Source organism: Entelurus aequoreus, linkage group LG05 (assembly GCF_033978785.1).
Source record: "Entelurus aequoreus isolate RoL-2023_Sb linkage group LG05, RoL_Eaeq_v1.1, whole genome shotgun sequence".
Taxonomy (NCBI): Eukaryota; Metazoa; Chordata; class Actinopteri; order Syngnathiformes; family Syngnathidae; genus Entelurus; species Entelurus aequoreus.
Window position 1 is genome coordinate 15,214,587 of NC_084735.1, and position 24,742 is coordinate 15,239,328.

General features: G+C 31.2%; 1 protein-coding gene across 1 annotated transcript in view; it reads right to left on the bottom strand.

Moving 5' to 3' along the window:
- Nucleotides 1-14,709: 14,709 nt before the first annotated feature.
- Nucleotides 14,710-24,742, bottom strand: part of galnt12 (UDP-N-acetyl-alpha-D-galactosamine:polypeptide N-acetylgalactosaminyltransferase 12) — a 44,128-nt gene continuing 34,095 nt past the window's right edge. Inside the window, exons 8-11 of the mRNA XM_062046242.1 lie at nucleotides 22,672-22,803; nucleotides 22,490-22,600; nucleotides 16,304-16,450; nucleotides 14,710-16,250 (exon numbers count right to left, since the gene is read on the bottom strand). Of these exons, the coding sequence (XP_061902226.1) occupies nucleotides 16,140-16,250; nucleotides 16,304-16,450; nucleotides 22,490-22,600; nucleotides 22,672-22,803 (501 nt within the window). The 3' untranslated portion in view covers nucleotides 14,710-16,139. The remainder of the gene's footprint in view (nucleotides 16,251-16,303; nucleotides 16,451-22,489; nucleotides 22,601-22,671; nucleotides 22,804-24,742) is intronic.

Consider the following 24,742-nt stretch of genomic DNA (forward strand, 5'->3'; position numbering starts at 1 on the left):
TTTTGGATCCCGGAGAATTTTAGTGTTCTTTTTTAACTTATTTCACACAAAAAATGATGAATCAAAATCAATGTTGTCATGAATTATTCACCTATTTAAGGCTCCAATTACTTCACGTCAAATATTCCACTTTTTGGTGGAAAATGTTGCATATTTTGTGTTTTGTCATTAAAAAAACAGGGCTTTTCTTTTAATTAATTCAAACGTTATATCTCCAGATAGAAGCTTTGAAAAAAACCAAAAAAAAACTTATTTTTATGACTGAAACCCTTCCGGGTCCCCGGGACTAAACTTGAGTCGAGCCCTGAAGGTAAAATAACATTTATATATTGTATTGGAAAATAAAAAATATTAAAATGGCCGCCGCTTGCGTCACACATCATCATTCATCAGTCAGGATTTATGCACATGCACAAAATAGATTTCACACACACACACACACACACACACACACACACACACACACACACACACACACACACACACACACACACACACACACACACACACACACACACACACACACACACACACACACACACACACACACACACACACCACAGAGTGTTTGTTGTCTGCGTCTTAAAATACAACTAGCAGCTTGGAGTGAGATGTCTTTCTATTTCTGCATGGCCAGCTGGGATTGATTGATAAATGGCATTAATCAGTGCCTCCAGGAACTTGCCATGTCGTGATCACGCCAGTTCAACCCATCCCTGTGAAATATGCACGGCGCCGCAACTTTGGCCAACTCTCGCAACTTCCCCGCACATTTTGGCCGATCAAACTGTCTCAGAAGGCGCACGTCAACTGTGTAATCCAGTAGCACCTCAATAAGTACTGCCATACCAACAATACAATACAGTAGCGCAGCAGCCCTAAGTATTCATTAAAAACAAGTATTTTGAATATTTTGGTCAATGCAGAAACATCATCGACAATGTATATATTTACAGACTTCTTTGGCGCACCACTAGATGGCGTACTAGTCTAGTCAAAACCAAGCTCAAAAATTGCTCAAACATACTTCCTGTTTCTGTTTCTGGCGCTAAGCCTTCTGGGTAATGTATTATACAAACATTTACTTCCTAGTTGACATGTATTTATGTAACATTTAATTATCCAGGGCACCACAATTAAGAACATATTTTCACTTGCAATGCTGACCTAGCAGAGACGCTACATGTTAGAGATGTTGAAGTGTGATGGTAATATCTCATTGTCTCTCCTTTACCAACAAAGCCTTTAAAGGGTCTTTTCCCCCCTGTAATTACAATTAATTATTACTGTTATTAGGTAGGGGTGTGAATCTTTTGGGATTCGATCCGATTCCCGGGTTGACGATTCGATTCAGAATCAATTCTAAATTCAAACCGATTGTATGTATTAAATAATTATAATAAAACTTTTTCATAACAGGTTACAGGTTAGAAAAGCTCCTTGTGGTTGCATGGACATGGCCTAAAAACGTATTTTTAACAGTGAATTCTTGTAGAAAAAAAAGTATTATTATTTTTTTATAATAATTTCTGAAATTTACGGTGCCCCTAAAGCAGGGGTCCCCAAACTTTTTGACTCCGGGGCCGCATTGGGGTAAAACAATTTGGCTGGTGGCCGTGTTATATATATATATATATATATATATATATATATATATATATATATATATATATATATATATATATATATATATATATATATATATATATATATATATTTTATATGTAAAAGTGTGTGTGTGTGTATATGTATATGTAAATGTGTGTATATGTGTGTGTATATATATATATATATGTATATGTGTATATATGTATATATATATGTATGTGTATATATATGTATATATGTATATATATATATATGTACAGTATATGTGTATATATGTATATGTGTCTATATGTGTGTATATATACTGTATATATATATACATATATATATATATTCCTCACGCACTAATTGACTTAAAGAGCGCACTTGCTGCATGTCACGTTATCGATGGTAAAATGCATTTTTATACAATATGATTTGCCTGAGTGGCTAGGAGACGGTAGAAAATGGACTAGTAAGGACAAATTATTTTTTTTTAAATAATAAAAAAAACATTTTTATTTATTTTTTTTTTTAACTTGGGACTTCCCGCGGAACGGATTTTGGACGCTGGGGGGCCGTATCCGTAGTTTGGGGACCCCTGTCCTAAATTGACATGGGGGGAAAAAAATATTTTAATTATTTTTTTATTTTTTATTTTTTTAGACATGTATCTCGTGCGCACGAGAAACTTTTTATAAAGTTATAAAAAAAAAATATATATATATATATATTATAAAAAAAAATAAATTCCCCCATGTCCCATTAGGGGCTCCGTAGAAATTGATTTAGAATTGGGATGAATAAAAAAATCACGATTCATTCATGAATTGATTTTTTCTGCACTCTATTAATTTGACGATTAGCTTGGAGCATGTGCTTTTACCGCCATCTGGTGTCTCCTTTTAAGTCGCTATAAAACGAGTACAACATCAATACAGTGTTTTTTTTTTGGTTTGTTGAAGAAATCCTGTGCTTTTTGGGGTTGAGTTACAAGGAACACTTCAAGCATGAATAACAAACTCATCCAATCACACGTTTCTTCAATGTTATTGGAAAAAAAAGACAACTTCTTCCACATCTTTCTGAAAAAAAAAAGGCCGGTAAAATCCTGGAGGTGCTGATTAGTTTGCCGGGATGGAAAAAAAATCGCTGCAAAACGCCAGAATTTTCAATAGTTGCCGTCTGCTTGAGGAGGGGGAGGAGGAGGTATGCCTCTGCGGAGTGATGAGGCGTATAATTCCCGCTCTCAACACGAGCGTTTGACTCGCCAACAGGAGGCGTGGCCATTCAATTACGTCGCACGCCGCGGGAAAGCGAGTCAAAGTCCTCGCCGAGTTTTGCGGCGCTGCGTGCGCTCCCGGGAGAAACGCCGCCACAGTTGGCGGGAGAAGATTCTTGATTAGGGATGTAACGATAAACGGTATGATGATAAAGATGTTTTAGAACGCTGCTGCTCGAGTCCTGACTAGAACCAGGAAATACCACCACATTAGTGCAGTCCTTGGGCCGAAGTAGATCTCATGTGAACCATCTGGAGCTCTGAGAACCTCAGGGAGTGGTCTCCTGCTGGTCCCCAGGGTCAGGACCAAACATGCTCCTTGAATCTGGAATAGAATTCCAAAGATGTGAGACAGGCCTCAACGTTGGCAATGTTCTAATCCAATTTGTGCAACTGAAAGTATTTTATCCTTACTATTTAAATTATTTTAATTTGAATTATGGTTTTTATGATGATTGTATTTTGTGATTTGAATATTAATTTGGATTGTCTCCATGGTTATATTTTAATTTTTGCCTTGTAATGTTCTGTGCCTTTAAATCAAAATGTTAAAACCGTGACTGATAGCACTTTGATGAACTCACAGTCCGGCAACACTGTTCATTTATTGGAGAAGCAAGCTAGCTTAGATGCTGACATGCAAACAAGAGCCATTAATGTCTTTCCCCGTTAAAAACAACATTCCCCAATATAAACTTAAGATACCGTAAATTCCAGACCATAAGCCGCTACTTTTTTTCCGATGCTTTGAACTTTGCAGCTTGTTCAATAATTTTCAGAGTGTGTGATTGATTGTGTTATGGCACCATCTTTTGGACGAGTTTGCTCACTGCAGGAGTTGTGAGTTAAAAATGTACTTCCCAATGTCATGCCTTGAACTGGAAGTAAAACCGTCCATAGCGTTTCTGCTTGTATAGATTCTTCATTTACCCCTCCAGGCAACGTTTGTAAGTTTTACAATATAACTAAAACAATTCTTGCTCACTAAACCGTCCCATGTGTGATGTCTGTAGGAGTGTTTCCATGCGTATTTGTACGTGCTAGCAACATTATCAATAGCTAATATGCTAACACGTTTACAAGTGTCTGTGTTAGTATAAACTTTTTGTATTGTTTCAGTTTCGTAAATTCACCAAAGCGTCACCGTGGAGTTATTGAGTCTGTTTAGCTGATTGGAGAGCTAGCTTCTGCAGCTAGTGGGTCCTTGACGAGGACTTCTGTTGTTTTTGATCATCCGTTTTACTGCCGTTTTACAGACACAGTTAAGGTATGTAAATAAACATTTACAAAATATTTCTGTATAAAATAACTTGTTTCACAACGTGTATATCTGCGGCTTATAGTCTGATGCGGCTAATTTACAGAAAACTATTTTTCCCTTCTAAAATGTAGTGGGTGTGGCATATATAACGTGTGCATTTACATTTACATTGTTCAGAAACATAAGAAGAATGTTTGATGATATATGATTATGTTTGTTGACATGATTTTCCTTTATTTGTGTATTTTTTTAATTATCTTTTTTTGTTGTCATATTTTATATTCAGGCTGAACATAGGTGCTGTGCTCATTTGTTTCAATACGCATACTCAAGTTTTGGCTACTTTCCGGATGCATTGTATGCAGGTACCATTTGTATTTTTATTTTTTTTTAAATGTTAATAACAATGTGAAAAGTTTACATTTTTGTAATTTTGCTAATTTACTATGTCTTTCGTTTTTTTATTTTTAATAAATTTGCAAAATTTAAAACAAAAAGTTTTCACATTGTTATTAGCATTTTTTTTAACATAAAAAAATGCTAATAACAATGTGAAAAGTTTTTTTTTATAAATGTTGCTAATTTACTACGTCTCCCGTTTTTAAAAAAAAATAAGTTAGCAAAATAAAAAATAAAAAACTTAACACTGTTATTAGCCTTTTTTTAATCTAAAAAAAGGATAAAAACAATGTGAAAAGTATTTGTTTTAAATTTTGCTAATTTACTATGTCTCTCGTTTTTTTATTTTTAATACATTTGCTAAATTCTTAACAAAAAATTTTCACATTATCATCTTTTTTTATTTAAAAAAATGCTAATAATGCGAAAAGGTTTTTTATTTTATTTAGCTAATTTACTATGTCTCTGTTTTTTATTTTTAACACATTTGCAAAATTTAAAACAAAAACTTTTCACATTATCTTTTTTTATTACAAAAAAAATGCTAATAAATGAGAAATAATGATAAATGGGTTATACTTGTATAGCGCTTTTCTACCTTCAAGGTACTCAAAGCGCTTTGACAGTATTTCCACATTCACCCATTCACACACACATTCACACACTGATGGCAGGAGCTGCCATGCAAGGCGCTAACCAGCAGCCATCAGGAGCAAGGGTGAAGTGTCTTGCCCAAGGACACAACGGACATGACTAGGATGTTAGAAGGTGGGGATTGAACCCCAGTAACCAGCAACACTCCGATTGCTGGCACGGCCACTCTACCAACTTCGCCACGCCGTCCCAAATAATGTGAATAGGTTTTTTATTTTATTTTGCTAATTTACTATGTCTCTGTTTTTTTATTTTTTAACACATTTGCAAAATTTAAAACAAAAAACTTTTCACATTAGCATTTTTTGTATTAAAAAAAATGCTAATAACAATGTGAAAGTTTTTTTTTATTTTGCTAATTTACTATGTCTCTCGTTTTTTATTTTTAATACATTGGCAAAATTTAAAACAAAAACTTTCACATTACCATTTTTTTAAATAATAAAAACAATGCTAATAATGTGAAACGTTTTTTATTTTTATTTTGCTAATTTACTATGACTCTCTTTTTTATTTTGAATACATTTGCAAAATTTTAAACAAAACTTGTCACATTGTTAACATTTATTTTTATTTTTTTTAATGCTTATAATGTGAAATGTTTTTTTGGTGCTAATTTGCTATGTCTCTCGTTTTTTTTTTTTTTTTAACAAATTAGCAAACTTTAAAAGAAAAACTTTTCACATTGTCATCATGGGGTATTTTCTGTGGAATTTTGAGGACAAAAATGAATGTAATCTATTTTGGAATAAGTCTGTAACAGCTCTGACTCACATTACGATGCATAAACAAAGCAATGTGTCATTTCTACGAGACTTTGTCCTAATTGTTGTAGCGCTCGCTGTCAGATCGGCCATCTTGGTTGGAGGCAGGCGCTGCATTGGAGATGTGTGGTTATCTCCGCGCGGATGTCAGCCTCACATGTTTACTGCAGTCAAAGTGAAAGTGTGTCATGGAGTGTATGCAGCCGACAGCTCCTGAGCGGTTTATTAGGGATTACGTAAAGTGAAGCAACGTGCAGTGGAGAAAAGGCCCGCGTGTGTGTCTCCCTGACAACTGAAGCCTGAGCGTTTCCAAAGCCCTAACCCATGGGAAGCCTTGTTTTGCATTATCATTAAAGACACATATGTGCTATGGGAGACGGGCGCGGTGTGTTATGCCACCACGCATCAAAAGCCAGGCCTGCCGGCTGCGCACACGGATAGCTCAGCGGCACACGCCGTCGTCGTGGAGACGCGCTGACACAATTTTGACGTGTTTTTTTTCCCCAATGTGCTTCACAAGATTAGCAGGAGTCGACTGCTTCTACATTATTCTTGTCAGGTAAAGAAGAAGACTTGGGAAATTGTTCATACGAATAATAAATGTACGTTTGAGAAAAATTTAAAAATTTGAAACATTTGGAAAATATTTGCGAAATATTGAGGAAATTGCACGGAAATATTTGTGAAATATTGTAGATATTGCATATAAATATCAAGTAAACATTTGGGAATTATTTAAAAAATTGCACCTAATTATCAAGGAAACATTTGGGAAATATTGTAGGTATTGCACATAAATATCAAGTAAACATTTGGGAAATATTTAAAAAATTGCACGTAATTATCAAAAAAACATTTGGGAAATATTTAACAAAATTGCACGTAATTATCAAGGAAACATTTGTGAAATATTGAGGAGATTGCATGGAAATATCAAGGAAACATTTGGGAAATATTGAAGAAATTGCATGTAATTATCAAGAAAACGTTTGGGAAATATTAGAGAAACATTTGTGAAATATAAAAAAAATTGCACATAATTATCAAGGAAACATTTGTGAAATATTAGAGAAACATTTGGGAATTATTTTGAGGAAATTGCATGAAATAATCAAGGAACATTTGGGAAATATTGAAAAAATTTCACGTAATTATCAAGGAAACATTTGATAAATATTAGAGAAACATTTGTGAAATATTGAGGAGATTGCATGGAAATATCAAGGAAACATTTGGGAAATTTTAAAGAAATTGCACGAAAATTATCAAAAAAACATTTGAAAAATATTGAAGAAATTGCATGTAAATATCAAGGAAACATTTGGGAAATATTATAGAAATTGCACCTAATTATCAAGGAAACATTTGGGAAATATTGTAGATATTGCACATAAATATCAAGTAAATATTTGGGAAATATAAAAAAAACTGCACGTAATTATCAAGGAAACATTTGTGAAACATTAGAGAAACACATGGGAAATATTGAGGAAATTGCATGAAACATTTGGGACATTTTTAAGAAATTGCGCCTAATTATCAAAAACATTTTTGAAAAATATTGAAGAAATTGCATGTAAATATAAAGGAAATATTTGTGAAATATTGGAGATAAAATGTGCTAAATATTGATGAAATTGCACATAAATATCAAGTAAATATTTGTGAAATATTAAAGAAATTGCATGGAAATATCAAGTAAACATTTGGGAAATATTGGAGAAACATTTGGGAAATATTGGAGAAACATTTAGGAAATATTGAGGAAATTGCATTAAATTATCAAGGAAACATTTGGGGAATTTTGTAGTTATTGCACATAAATATCAAGTAAACACTTGGGAAATAATAAAGAAATTGCACATAATTATCAAGAAATATTAGTGGAGCATTTGTAAAATATTGAGGAAATTGCATGAAAATATCACGGAAACACATGGGAAATTTTGAAGAAATTGCACCTAATTATCAAAAAAATATTTGAAAAATATAGAAGAAATTGCATGTAAATATCAAGGAAACATTTGGGACATTTTAAAGAAATTGCACGTTATTATCACAACAACATTTGAAAAATACTGAAGAACTTTCATGTAAATATCAACAAAACATTTGGAAAATATTGAAGAAATATTTGGGAAATATTGAGGAAATTGCATGAAAATATAATGGAAACATTTGGGGAATATTGGAGAAACATTTTTGAAATATATTGAAGAAATTGCATGTAAATATCAAGGAATCATTTGTGAAATATTAGAGAAACATGTGCTAAATATTGAGGAAATTGCACATGAATATCAAGTAAACATTTGTGAAATATTAAAGAAATTGCGCCTAATTATCAAAAACATTTTTTGAAAAATATTGAAGAAATTGCATGTAAATATCAAGGAAACATTTGTGAAATATTGGAGATAAAATGTGCTAAATATTGAGGAAATTGCACATAAATATCAAGTAAACATTTGGGGAATATTAAAGAAATTGCATGGAAATATCAAGTAAATATTTGGGAAATATTAAAGAAATTGCATGGAAATATCAAGTCAATATGTGGGAAATATTGGAGAAACACTTGGGAAATATTGAGGAAATTGCATTAAATAATCAAGGATACACATGGGACATTTTGAAGAAATTGCACCTGATTATCAAAAAAACATTTGAAAAATATTGAAGAAATTGCATGTAAATATCAAGGAAACATTTGGGAAATTTTTAAGAAATTGCTCGTAATTATCACAACAACATTTGAAAAATACTGAAGAAATTGCATGTAACTATCAAGGAAACATTTTGGAAATATTGAGGAAATTGCATGAAAATATCGCGGAAACAATTGGGAAATATTGGAGAAACATTTGGGAAATATTAAAGAAATTGCACGTAATTATCAAGGAAACATTTGGGAAATATTGTAGAAATATCAAGGAACATTTTGAAAATATTTTTGAAATAATGAGGAGTAAACAAAAATATAAAGAAAACATTTGTGAAATATTGGAGAAACATTTGTGAAATTTTGAGGAATTTGCACAGAAAAATCAAGGACTCATTTGAGAAATATTAAACAAATTATACAGAAATATATTGTGGAAATTGCACTAAATATTGAGAAAGTTGCATGGAAATATCAATTAAATATTGAAGAAATATTGAAGAAATTGTACAGAAATATCAAGGAAAAGGAGATTGCATGAAAAAAATCAAGGAATCATTTAGAAATATTTAGGTAACTGCATCAAGTAAACATTTATAAAAAATATTTTAAAAATTGCACATAAATATGAAGGAAACATTTGAGAAACAATTAATTTGAAACATTTGGAAAATATTTGAGAAACACTTGGGAAACATCGAGGAAATTGCACATAAATATTAAGTAAACATTTGGCAAATATTGAAGAAACTTTTAGGTAAAAAAATTGAGGAAAACATTTAGGGAATATTGTGGACGTAGCTAGCATTAGCTAGTTAACTTAGCTAAGTAACTAAGCTAGTTAGCTCACGTTTTTTGATGATTAATTCCTTTAGTCCGAGGAATATCATCCACTTCTTCTCAGTGCTGTCCTTCACACTCACTTTCTTCACAAACGTGCTTGGAAAAACAAAGTTATGTCCAAATTGCCCATCTGTAGCTATAGGCTAACGTTAGCCAATGAGCATACAGGCTTTACTTTGTCACAGCGCCATCTAGTGGTGTGGAGGACCGTTACCTAAATAAAAACAATTGTCACAGCGCCATCTAGTGGTGTGGAGGACAGTAACCTAAATAAAAACAATTAGCCGAAGATTGTTTCGCATTGAGGAAACAACACAAGTCATGAATTAAAAATACGTATTGTGGAAACATCAGAGAAGTCATTGATTTACAAAAAAACAAAACATTTAAATGATTTTGGAGTAATTATCATAATTACTCGTTTATTTATCAGCATTGACACATTCTTATTTTACAAAATATGCACAAATCCAAAATAGAAAAATAGCAATAAAGTTCACCAAGCCCAGATTATGTTTATTGCACCAAGCAGACACAAAAGCACGTCACACTATTTATATTGTGGTTGCAATATTATTGCTTCAGCAAGTCCGAAAAGGAGAAGGAAGAAGTGCAATAGAGTTCATTTAAACCTATTCTTTTCACAGGAATTAATGACACATGTGTCCACTTCCTGTGTTCAAAATGTAACAAATATGCACCATTCCATTCAGAATCGATTCTGTATTCAAAACGATTCTCAATTCAATATTCAAGTTTTTTTTTTAAAATAAGATTAGGTGCCAGTTATATGATCAACAACAAAACATTTAGTTATTAGGGTGATCAATATTCTGTGATTTTTGTCAATAAAATAACATTTAATAAACAAAAAAAACCTCAGTTATTAGGGTGATTAATAGTATATGTGATTTTTGTAAATAAAGTAACTAATAATATAAAACAAAAATTTTAAATTTAATTAGGGTGATTTATGTGTTATTTTCGTAAATAAAGTAACATTGAATAAAAAAGAAAAAACAAAAACTTAGGGATTTGAGTGATTATTATTCTGTGTAATTTTAGTAAATAAAATAACATTTAATAAAAAACAAAAAACAAAAACTTAGTTCTTAGAGTGATTAATATGCTGCGTGATTTTTGTAAATAAAATACAATTTAAGAAACAAAACAAAAACAAAAAGAACTCAAGTTATTAGAGTGAATCATAGTCTGTGTGATGTGATTTGTGTAAATAAAAATGTAGTTATTAGGGTGATTTATATTATGTGTTATTTTTCTAAATAAAGTAACATTTAATTAAAAAAAAAATTTAGGGATTTGAGTCATTATTATTCTGAGTGATTTTCGTAAATAAAATAACATTTAATTAAAACATTTTTTAAAAAACTTATTTGTTGAAGTGAATAATATTAACATTACTCTGAACTAAAAGAAAACTGTTTTTTAAATGATACCCAAACATTCAATGAAGTGGAAAGAACAGATTTAAAATAATAATACAAATAAAATTACTTTTTTATTATTAATCAAGAATTGTTAAAAATAAGAACCGCGAGTCATTCGGAAATCTGTTTTTTTTAACATCCCTACTAAAAACGTTTTTTTAAAAATATTTTTATTAAAAAAATAATTTTTTTTTATACAAATTGATTTTTGAAAATTATGAATCGGTTTTGATTCGGGTGAAAAAGAATCGCGATTCAGGTGTGAATCGATTTTTTGTGTGCACTCCTAATAGATGTAAAAGTACATATGTCAGAGTGCAGCTAATGTAAGCTTTGGTCTATGTGGTGGCCATCTTTTTAAAAAAATATATATACATTACAAAAATATATATGACATATTTTTATTATATTTAACAAGGCGGCCATCTTATCTGAGGCCAAGTTTCCCTTTCAGACAATGCTTTTTAAAAATGTCCTAATTGATGTTCATGTGCTTTATCAGTGAACCGTGTGGTACGCGGGCTCCATCTAATGGCACGCCAAAGAACCACTTGATTAAAGTACAGTGTTTTATGTTCCTGTATTCAAACAGTGTTACTGTTTAAACTATCTGTAATGTTACAGTGGCCAAAAGTATGAAATACACTTGGTTTTAATGCATACTCAATATTGGCCATTATGGTGGTACTTGACTTATGATATGAATAAAAAACATGTGCTCTTAAATACACATTTTATTGTTGGTAAATCAAAAACATACCTGAGAAAGATGAAGCGTGTTAAGCAAGAAGCGTACGCAACAGAATGGTTTGTCGTCTCCAACAATGGAATATTCTGCTGGCACTTTGCCCCTCTTTGCAAAAATGTATCATTTATTCATAAAACTTATTTTTTGTAGACTTCACATTGAAAAAAAAATAAAGCGTATTCAAGTGCTGAGGCTTGTGATTGAAAAACGTCTTCCTTCTGTCTCCTCTATCTGCCACCTTGTTAAAAAAGATGATGATCCACACCTTCCACCACACATTGTGCCATAAACATGAACCCTCCCTCTGCTGGACATGTCCAACGTTTTTAGGGAGCGAGCAACAACAACAACAACAACAAAAGAAAAGTCCATCCGTCAGCCATCTGCTATTGTGGACCTCCAGAGACCAGGCGGGCCTTCTTCCCCAGGACCTGCGGCGCAGCCTGGGGGCGAGAGTCCCACAAGTGACCGCAGCCAAGAACGTATCCTGGTGCATAGTGGAGCCTCCACCAATCAGGGAACTACGCTCAATGTCTTAGCGTTAGCGAGATAAAAAGTCATTAAAAAAAGCATACAAACAGTTCTTTAAATAGTGAATGCCACCTTAACTACAATAGTACCTTCTTTTTTTTTTTTTTTTACCACTGCAAAGTAATCCACAGTGGGGCCAAAGAAAGTTGTGAGTGCCAGCACAACACTAAAATTCAAGAAAGAACTGGTAGCAAAGTACAAAGGCTGCCCCTTCCTCGCCAGCAAGTGTTCATTTATACATTTCCTTCATGATATTTTATGTGTAAAACTCAAACTATTCTTTATAAAATGTGTTTCATTCATATTTTGCTTTGGTTTTCATACAATTATGTGGTCGGACCTTTTGAAAGGCGCCGCTCGTGATGGGGAAATGACGCCTCAGTGAGCGTGTGACACGCTCACTAGCTGTATTGACACTGCATTGTTTCATTCTGCTGGATTAATATGTCACTACAATCGACCTACAATTAAAATTGTGTGTTTTTTTTAAAGGAATATGTAAACTCGTTTTTTATGTGTGATTTTTGTAAATGAAAATATAATAAAAATGGAAAAACAAAAACAAAACTTAATTACTTGATTATATTTCTGTTTGAGTTTGATTTTTTTTTAAATTATAAACAACAAAAACTTAGATATTAGAGTGATTTTGTAAGTAGGATTAAAAAAAGATAAAAACAAACAAAAACTTTGTTATTTCAGTGATTAATATTGTGTAATTTTTCTGAGTAAAATAAGATGTAATAAAAAACTAAACAAAAACTTAATTATTAGAGTGGTTAATATTATGTGGGATTTTTGTAAACAAAACAAACTAACGAAAAAGAAAAAACACAAACTTAGTTATTCAAGTGATTAATATTGTGTGATTTTTCTAAATATAATCAAATTTATCTAAAAAAAACGCTTAATTATTAGTGATTAATATTCTGTTATTTTTGTAAACAAAAAAAACTAATTAGAAAATAAAAACAAATCCTTATTATCATATTATGTGGGATTTTTCTCTGACTAAAATACAATTTAATAAAGAAACAAACAAAAAACTTAGTTATCAGAATGTTTATCTTCTGTGTGATTTTTGTAAATAAAATAAAATGTAATAAAAAATAAAAACACAAATGTAGTTGTTGGAGTAATTAATATTATGTGATTTTTGTGAATAAAATACAATTAAATAAACAAGAAAAAAAATAAAAAAATGTAATAAAAAATAAAAACCCAAATGTAGTTATAGTTAGTATTATGTAATATTTGTAAATAAAATACAATTAAATAAACAAAACAAAATGTAGTTATTAGGGTGATCAATATTCTGTGATTTTTGTCAATAAAATAACATTTAATAAACAAGAAATAAACAAAAAAAACTCAGTTATTAGGGTGATTAATAGTACATGTGATTTTTGTAAATAAAGTAACATTTAATAAAAAACAAAAACATTAAATTTAGTTATTAGAATGATTTATATTTTGTGTTATTTTCGTAAATAAAGTAACATTTAGTAAAAAAGAAAAAACAAAAACTTAGGGATTTGAGTGATTAATATTCTGTGTCATTTTAGTAAATAAAATAACATTTAATAGAAAACAAAAAACAAAAACTTAGTTGTCAGAGTGATTAATATGCTGTGTGATTTTTGTAAATAATATACATTTTAAAAAACAAAACAAAAACAAAAAAAACTCAGTTATTATAGTGAATTATAGTCAGTGTGATTTGTGTAAATAAAAAACTATTTCATAAAAAATTAAAAACTTAAATTTAGTTATTTGGGTGATTTATATTATGTGTTATTTTTTTAAACAAAGTAACATTTAATTTTAAAAAATACTTAGGGATTTGAGTGATTAATATTCTGTGTGATTTCCGTAAATAAAATAACATTTAATAAAAAACTTTTAAAAAATTTAGTTGTTAGAGTGATTAATATTGTGCGTGATTTTTGTAAATAAAATAACATTTAATAAAAAAGACAAACAAAAATGTAGTTGTTAGAGTAATTAATATTATGTGATTGTTGTCAATAAAATACAATTAAATACACAAAAAAATTTAAAATGTAGTTATTAGGGTGATTATTATTATGTGTCATTTTTGTAATAAAATACTATTTAATAAACAAAAAAAACAACCCAAAATATAGTTATTAGGGTGATTAATATTCTATGTGATTTTTGTAAATAAAATGACATTTAAAAAAAAGGAAAAAACTAAAACTTTAGGATTTGAGTGATTAATATTCTGTGTGATTTTTGCAAATAAAATAACATTTAATAAACAAGAAAAACACTAAAAAACTCAGTTTTTAGAGTGATTCATATTCATATGTGAATTGTGTAAATAAAAAACTATTTAATAAAACGTAATAAAAAACTTAAATTTAGTTAATAGAGTGATTAATATTCTTTGTTATTTTCGTAAATAAAGTAAAATTTAATTTAAAAAAAGAAAAACTTAGTGATTTGAGTGATTAATATATAATTTGTGATTTTTGTAAATAAAATAACATTTAATAAACAAGAAAAAAACGAAAAAACTCAGTTATTAGAGTGATTCATATTCATATGTGATTTGTGTAAATAAAAAACAATTTAGTAAAAAACTTAAATTTAGTTATTAGGGTGATATATATTCTTTGTTATTTTCGTAAATAAAGTAAGATTTTATTTAAAAAAAAGAAAAAAGAAAAACTTAGGGATTTGAGTGATTAATATTCTGTGTGATTTTTGTAAATAAAATAACGTTTAATAAACAAGAAAAAAAACAAAAAATCTCAGTTATTGGAGGGATTAATATTCATTTGTGATTTGTTTAAATAAAAAACAATCTAATAAAATGTAATTAAAAAAATAAAATTTAGTTAATAGGGTGATTTATATTCTTTGTAATTTTCGTAAATAAATTAAAATTTAATTAAAAAAAAGAAAAAAGAGAAACTTTGGAATTTGAGTGATTAATATTCTGTGAGATTTTTGTAAATAAAATACAATTTAATAAACAAGAAAGAAAAAAAAAAAGTCCGTTATTAGAGGGATTCATATTCATATTCATATGTGATTTGTGTAAATAAAAAACAATAAGAAAAAACTTAAATTTAGTTAATAGGGTGAATTATATTCTTTGTTATTTTTGTAAATAAAGTAACATAAAAGACTTTGGGATTTAAGTGATTAATATTCTGTGTGATTTTTGTAAATAAAATAACATTTAACAAACAAGAAAATAACTAAAAAACTCAGTTATTAGAGTGATTTATATTCATATGTGATTTGTGTAAATACAAAACAATTTAATAAAAAACTTGAATTTAGTTAACAGAGTGATTTATATTATTTGTCATTTTTGTACATAAAGTAACATTTAATTAAAAAAAAGAAAAAAGAAAAACTTAGGGATTTGAGTGTTTAATATTCTGTGTGATTTTTGTAAATAAACTAACATTTCATAAAAAAATAAAAGCTTAGTTGTTAGAGTGATTAATATTCTGCGCGATTTTTGTAGATACAATCAAATGATTAAAGAAAACAAGAAAAAAAAGTTTTGCGCCTCACAGTCAATATCACACACGTTCTTTTTTCTTAAAGTGACGCACACATGGTGTCGTTTGACCCATCACCAGATATTACTAGCCAAATGGGGGTACCGCAGTAGACAGACTTGTAAAACAAAAAGCGCTCCTAATGAGCAGAATCCCCACCTGAAGGAGCAATGCAGGCTCCATGGAGGAGCAGCAGCGCCCTCTGCAGGCTCCATGGAGGAGCAGCAGCGCCCTCTGCAGGCTCCATGGAGGAGCAGCAGCGCCCTCTGCAGGCCAAGCATGGAGTGTTTGTCCAGATGGAGGCACAATGAAAGAGGAGGCTGTTCTTCATCTGGCATCTTTTTTCAGGATCTATAAAATCCCTGAGGCTGCAAGGCAGTGAGCAACAATAAAAGTAGGCAAAGTTCTGTTACGCTGGCTACTGGAAGAACCACTTCTGCTCCTTGGTGTTGGAGCAGGGCCGCAGGACCGGGAGCTTGTCCACCGCTTGCACGCACTTCTGGCTGACCTCGTGGAACAAGCTGCCATCCTGCAAGACAGGCGGCGTCAGAGTCCCGCCTCGCGTGGGAGACGTGCGCTTACCTTTCTGAGCTGGAACTTGTGCTGGGCCACGCCGGGCTTCCTGCACTCTTGGACCATCAGGTAGGTGCTGACCACATCGCCCTCCACGCAGCCGGCGGGCGCACGGGCGTTGAATTGGAGCTCTCCTTGGCTGGTGAACTCAAAGAACTGGAAGTAGACAGGCAAAATCTAGGACCCCATGCACAAGACCCTTAAAGGGCCCCCCCCATCCCACCCTGAAGCCAAACATCAGACACATGCACTAAAAACTATTCATTTGCTTGAAACCAGCTTGTAAAAAACCTTGATTAGGTCTTTGACTTATTAAAGACGGGGTTAACAAACAAATAAATAACTATTTGGTCTTGTTCAAAGAATATTTTGTGTGCCAACTCATTGAAAATTCTCGCAGAAATGTTGATGGGCCTGCCTGCCTTGTGTGCTGTGAACCTAGCAGAAAACTGCTTGAAATGATCAAAAGGAGCTAAAGTGCTAGCCTTAAACGTTAGGGTGCTAAAGTTACCATGCTAATGTTAAAATAAGATAGGAAAAGTAAAAAAAAGAAATAAAAAGATGCCAAGTATCAAAAGCCCTGATATTTAGGTTTAAATGAAATGATAACAAAAAATCAAAAAATTATAACAAAAACAAACAAAAAAATTTGCGAAAATGTTAGCATAAAACGTTAGCATGCTCCCGTTGGCTTGTTACAATGGCAAAAGTTGGCATACTTGCAAGATGGAGGCATCTCCCCAAAACCCATCATTTTAGGTTGAAATGATCAAAAGGAGCTAAAGTGCTAGCCTTAAACGTTAGGGTGCTAAAGTTACCATGCTAATGTTAAAATAAGATAGGAAAAGTAAAAAAAAGAAATAAAAAGATGCCAAGTATCAAAAGCCCTGATATTTAGGTTTAAATGAAATGATAACAAAAAAATCAAAAAATTATAACAAAAACAAACAAAAAAATTTGCGAAAATGTTAGCATAAAACGTTAGCATGCTCCCGTTGGCTTGTTACAATGGCAACAGTTGGCATACTTGCAAGATGGAGGCATCTCCCCAAAACCCATCATTTTAGGTTGAAATTATCAAAAGGAGCTAAAGTGCTAGCCTTAAACGTTAGGGTGCTAAAGTTACCATGCTAATGTTAAAATAAGATAGGAAAAGTAAAAAAAAAAAAAAAAAATGCCAAGTATCAAAAGCCCTGATATTTAGGTTTAAATGAAATGATAACAAAAAAAAAAAAAATTATAACAAAAACAAACAAAAAATTTGCAAAAATGTTAGCATAAAACATTAGCATGCTCACGTTAGCTTGTTACAATGGCAACAGTTGGCATACTTGCAAGATGGAGGCATCTCCCAAAACCCATCATTTTAGGTTGAAATGATCAAAAGGAGCTAAAGTGCTAGCCTTAAACGTTAGGGTGCTAAAGTTACCATGCTAATGTTAAAATAAGATAGGAAAAGTAAAAAAAAAAAGCCAAGTATCAAAAGCCCTGATATTTAGGTTTAAATGAAATGATAACAAAAAAAAAAAAATTATAACAAAAACAAACAAAAAATTTGCGAAAATGTTAGCATAAAACGTTAGCATGCTCACGTTAGCTTGTTACAATGGCAACAGTTGGCATACTTGCAAGATGGAGGCATCTCCCCAAAACCCATCATTTTAGGTTGAAATTATCAAAAGGAGCTAAAGTGCTAGCCTTAAACGTTAAAGTTACCATGCTAATGTTGACATAAGATAGGAAAAGTTTTACAAAAATTTAAAAAAGGCGCCAAGTATCAAAAGCCCTCATATTTAGGTTTAGATGAAATGATAATAAAATAAATAAAAACATTATAACGAAAACAAACAAAAAAATTGTTAAAATGTTAGCATAAAACGTTAGCATGCTCACGTTAGCTTGTTACAATGGCAACAGTAGGTATACTTGCAAGACGGAGACATCTCCCAAAAACCCATCATTTTAGGTTGAAATGATCAAAAATTAGCTAAGGTGCTTGCATAAAATGTTAGGATGCTAAATTTACCATGCTAATTGTTAAAATAAGATAGAGGAGAAGAAAAAAAAAAGGCGCCAACTATCAAAAGCCCTGATATTTAGGTTTAAATGAAATGATAATAAAATAAATAAAAAACTTATAACAAAAGTAAAGAAACAAAAAATGTGTGAAAATGTTAGCATAAAACATTAGCATGCTCACGTTAGCTTGTTACAATGGCAACAGTTGGCATACTTGCAAGATGGAGACATCTCCCAAAACCCAAAAAAAAGTGCTAGCCTTAAACGTTAGGGTGCTAAATTGACCATGCTAATGTTAACATAACATAAGATAAGGGAGAAAGAGAAAAAAAAAGGCGCCAAGTATCAAAAGCCCTGATATTAAGGTTTAAATGAAATGATAATAAAATAAATAAAAAACTTATAACAAAAACAAAGAAACAAAAAATGTGCGAAAATGTTAGCATAAAACATTAGCATGCTCACGTTAGCTTGTTACAATGGCAACAGTTGGCATACTTGCAAGATGGAGGCATCTCCCAAAACCCATAATTTTAGGTTGAAATGATCAAAAAGAGCTAAAGTGCTAGCCTTAAACGTTAGGGTGCTAAAGTTACCATGCTAATGTTAACATAAGATAGGAAAAGTAAAAAAAAGAAAAGAAAAGGCCCCAAGTATCAAGAGCCCTGATATTTAGGTTTAAATGAAATGATAATAAAAATTAAAATTATAACGAAAACAAACAAACATTTTTTTTAAATGTTAGCATAAAACGTTAGCATGCTCACGTTAGCTTGTTACAATGGCAACAATTGGCATACTTGCAAGATGGAGACATCTCCCAAAACCCATCATTTTAGGTTGAAATTATCAAAAGGAGCTAAAGTGCTTGCATAAAATGTTAGGATGCTAAATTTACCATGCTAATGTTGACATAACATAAGATAGGGGGGAAAGAGAAAAAAAAAGGCGCGAAGTATCAAAAGCCCTGATTTAAATGAAATGATAATAAAATAGATTAAAAAAATTATAACAAAAACAAACAAAAGAATTGCGAAAATGTTAGCATAAAACATTAGCATGCTCACGTTAGCTTGTTACAATGGCAACAGTTGGCATACTTGCAAGATGGAGGCATCTCCCAAAAACCCATCATTTTAGGTTGAAATGATCAAAAGGAGCTAAAGTGCTAGCCTGAAACGTTAGGGTGCTAAAGTTACCATGCTAATGTTAAAATAAGATAGGAAAAGTAAAAAAAAGAAAAAAAAGATGCAAAGTATCAAAAGCCCTGATATGTAGGTTTAAATGAAATGATAACAAAAAATACAAAAATTATAACAAAAACAAACAAAAAATTTGCGAAAATGTTTGCATAAAACGTTAGCATGCTCACGTTAGCTTGTTACAATGGCAACAGTTGGCATACTTGGAAGATGGAGGCATCGCCCCAAAACCCATCATTTTAGGTTGAAATGATCAAAAGGAGCTAAAGTGCTAGCCTTAAATGTTAGGGTGCTAAAGTTACCATGCTAATGTTAACATAAGATAGGAAAAGTTTTACAAAAATTTAAAAAAGGCCCCAAGTATCAAAAGCCCTGATATTTAGGTTTAAATGAAATGATAATAAAATAGATTAAAAAAATTATAAGAAAAACTAACAAAATTTGCGAAAATGTTAGCATGAAACATTAGCATGCTCACGTTAGCTTGTTACAATGGCAACAGTTGGCATACTTGCAAGATGGAGACATCTCCCAAAAACCCATCATTTTAGGTTGAAATTATCAAAAGGAGCTAAAGTGCTAGCCTTAAACGTTAAAGTTACCATGCTAATGTTGACATAAGATAGGAAAAGTTTTACAAAAATTTAAAAAAGGCGCCAAGTATCAAAAGCCCTCATATTTAGGTTTAGATGAAATGATAATAAAATAAATAAAAAGATTATAACGAAAACAAACAAAAAAATTGTTAAAATGTTAGCATAAAACGTTAGCATGCTCACGTTAGCTTGTTACAATGGCAACAGTAGGTATACTTGCAAGACGGAGACATCTCCCAAAAACCCATCATTTTAGGTTGAAATGATCAAAAATTAGCTAAAGTGCTTGCATAAAATGTTAGGATGCTAAATTTACCATGCTAATTGTTAAAATAAGATAGAGGAGAAGAAAAAAAAAAGGCGCCAAGTATCAAAAGCCCTGATATTTAGGTTTAAATGAAATGATAATAAAATAAATAAAAAACTTATAACAAAAATAAAGAAACAAAAAATGTGTGAAAATGTTAGCATAAAACGTTAGCATGCTCACGTTAGCTTGTTACAATGGCAACAGTTGGCATACTTGCAAGATGGAGGCATCTCCCAAAACCCATCATTTTAGGTTGAAATGATCAAAAGGAGCTAAAGATCTAGCCTTAAATGTTGGGGTGCTAAATTTACCATGCTAATGTTAAAATAAGATAGGAAAAGTAAACAATTTTTTTTTTAAATGCCAAGTATCAAAAGCCCTGATATTTAGGTTTAAATGAAATGATAATAAAATAGATTTAAAAAATTATAACAAAAACAAACAAAAAAATTGCGAAAATGTTAGCATAAAACATTAGCATGCTCACGTTAGCTTGTTACAATGGCAACAGTTGGCATACTTGCAAGATGGAGACATCTCCCAAAACCCCAAAAAAAGTGCTAGCCTTAAACGTTAGGGTGCTAAATTGACCATGCTAATGTTAACATAACATAAGATAAGGGAGAAAGAGAAAAAAAAAGGCGCCAAGTATCAAAAGCCCTGATATTAAGGTTTAAATGAAATGATAATAAAATAAATAAAAAACTTATAACAAAAACAAAGAAACAAAAAATGTGCGAAAATGTTAGCATAAAACATTAGCATGCTCACGTTAGCTTGTTACAATGGCAACAGTTGGCATACTTGCAAGATGGAGGCATCTCCCAAAACCCATAATTTTAGGTTGAAATGATCAAAAGGAGCTAAAGTGCTAGCCTTAAACGTTAGGGTGCTAAAGTTACCATGCTAATGTTAACATAAGATAGGAAAAGTAAAAAAAAGAAAAGAAAAGGCCCCAAGTATCAAGAGCCCTGATATTTAGGTTTAAATGAAATGATAATAAAAAATAAAATTATAACGAAAACAAACAAACATTTTTTTTAAATGTTAGCATAAAACGTTAGCATGCTCACGTTAGCTTGTTACAATGGCAACAGTTGGCATACTTGCAAGATGGAGACATCTCCCAAAACCCATCATTTTAGGTTGAAATTAACAAAAGGAGCTAAAGTGCTTGCATAAAATGTTAGGATGCTAAATTTACCATGCTAATGTTGACATAACATAAGATAGGGGGGAAAGAGAAAAAAAAAAAGGCGCCAAGTATCAAAAGCCCTGATATTTAGGTTTAAATGAAATGATAATAAAATAGATTAAAAAAATTATAACAAAAACAAACAAAAAAATTGCGAAAATGTTAGCATAAAACATTAGCATGCTCACGTTAGCTTGTTACAATGGCAACAGTTGGCATACTTGCAAGATGGAGACATCTCCCAAAAACCCATCATTTTAGGTTGAAATGATCAAAAGGAGCTAAAGTGCTAGCCTGAAACGTTAGGGTGCTAAAGTTTCCATGCTAATGTTAAAATAAGATAGGAAAAGTTAAAAAAAAGAAAAAAAAGATGCAAAGTATCAAAAGCCCTGATATGTAGGTTTAAATCAAATGATAACAAAAAATAAAAAAATTATAACAAAAACAAACAAAAAATTTGCGAAAATGTTAGCATAAAACGTTAGCATGCTCACGTTAGCTTGTTACAATGGCAACAGTTGGCATACTTGCAAGGTGGAGGCATCGCCCCAAAACCCATCATTTTAGGTTGAAATGATCAAAAGGAGCTAAAGTGCTAGCCTTAAACGTTAGGGTGCTAAAGTTACCATGCTAATGTTAACATAAGATAGGAAAAGTTTTACAAAAATTTAAAAAAGGCCCCAAGTATCAAAAGCCCTGATATTTAGGTTTAAATGAAATGATAATAAAATAGATTTAAAAAATTATAACAAAAACAAACAAAAAATTTGCGAAAATGTTAGCATGAAACATTAGCATGCTCACGTTAGCTTGTTACAATGGCAACAGTTGGCATACTTGCAAGATCCCCTCCCCCCAACCCCCGTGTCGTACCTGGTTCTGGCCCTGGCCGTGGCACGGGTACATGGTGACCTTTTTGCCATACATGCCGCTTTCTTCCAGAGGGTAGTCCATGCAGTAGTTCTCCAGGCCCCAGGTCTTCAGCTGCAACAGAGTCCCAAGACGGCGGGTTATTATGGGGTGGCGCCACGGGAGCGTCCGACAAGCGGCCTCACCATTCCGAAGAAGCCCGGCCGGTCCTCCGGCACGTGGAGCTGCGGGTAGATGTTGTCCAGGTACCACCTGAACTTCTTACAGCCCAGCTTCTCTCGGAGAACCAGTCGCTCTGACACGTCCCCGAAGGGCTCCTGGGAGCAGGAGAGCAAGGATTGTTTAGCACCACAGCACCACCTGCAGTTGGAAAGTAGCACTGCAAGTCCAATGTGTTGGCTCCACACAGAACAGACTCGGGGTGTCCAAAAAGTGGGTTTTTGCCATAAAAAAACAAAGTTTTCAGTGACAAAAGGGACAAAAAACACAGAAAAAAAACCTGAAAAATAATAAAAATGTATAATTGTTATGTTGAAAGAAAAAAAAGAAAAATGTGACTTATTTTTAACACTTTTATGATCCCTGAGATTTTACTGGGATTTTTTTAAAACTGTCATTGCTCAACAAATAATAGTTATAAAATCAGTGTTGATATGAATTATTGACTTATTCAAGCCTTCAATTACTTTACATCAAATATTACACTTTGTAATATTTTTGGGGGAAAATATTGCATATTTTGTGATTTTGCAATAAAAAAAAAAAGTTTTCAGTGACAAAAGGGTCACAAAACAGACACAAAAAGACTGAAAAATAATAAAATGTATAATTGTTATGTTGAAAGAAAAAAAAAAGGAAAAGTGTGAGTTATTTTTAACACTTTTATAAACCCTAAAATTTTATTGGGATTTTCAAAAAACTGTCATTGCTCAAAAAACAGAAGTTGTAAAATCAGTGTTATGAATTATTGAAATGTTCAAGGCTTCAATTACTTTACATCAAAAATTCCATTTTGTAATATTTTTTGGGGAAATTTTTGCATATTTTGTGTTTTTGCCATTAAAAAAAAAAGTTTTCTTTGACAAAAGGGACAAAAAACAGACACTAAAATAACGTGAAAATAATAAAAATGTATAATTGTTATGTTGAAAGAAAAAAAAGGAAAAGTGTGACTTATTTTTAACACTTTTATGATCCCTAAAATTTTATTGGGATTTTTTTAAAACAGTCATTGCTCAAAAAATAATAATGAATCAGAATCAATGTTGATATGAATTATTGACTTACTCAAGCATTCAATTACTTTACATCAAATATTAAATGTTGCTATATTATTGCATATTTTGGGTTTTTGCCATAGAAAAAACAAAGTTTTCAGTGACAAAAGGGACAAAAAACACAGAAAAAAACCCTGAAAAATAATAAAATGTATAATTGTTATGTTGAAAGAAAAAAAAGAAAAATGTGACTTATTTTTAACACTTTTATGATCCCTGAGATTTTACTGGGATTTTTTAAAACTGTCATTGCTCAACAAATAATAGTTATAAAATCAGTGTTGATATGAATTATTGACTTATTCAAGCCTTCAATTACTTTACATCAAATATTACACTTTGTAATATTTTTTGGGGAAAATATTGCATATTTTGTGTTTTTGCCATAAAAAAAAAAAGTTTTCAGTGACAAAAGGGTCACAAAACAGACACAAAAAGACTGCGAAAAATAATAAAATGTATAATTGTTATGTTGAAAGAAAAAAAAGGAAAAGTGTGAGTTATTTTTAACACTTTTATAAACCCTAAAATTTTATTGGGATTTTTAAAAAACTGTCATTGCTCAAAAAACAGAAGTTGTAAAATCAGTGTTATGAATTATTGAAATGTTCAAGGCTTCAATTACTTTACATCAAAAATTCCATTTTGTAATATTTTTTGGGGAAATTTTTGCATATTTTGTGTTTTTGCCATTAAAAAAAAAAGTTTTCTTTGACAAAAGGGACAAAAAACAGACACTAAAATAACGTGAAAATAATAAAAATGTATAATTGTTATGTTGAAAGAAAAAAAAGGAAAAGTGTGACTTATTTTTAACACTTTTATGATCCCTAAAATTTTATTGGGATTTTTTTAAAACAGTCATTGCTCAAAAAATAATAATGAATCAGAATCAATGTTGGTATGAATTATTGACTTACTCAAGCATTCAATTACTTTACATCAAATATTAAATTTTGCTATATTATTGCATATTTTG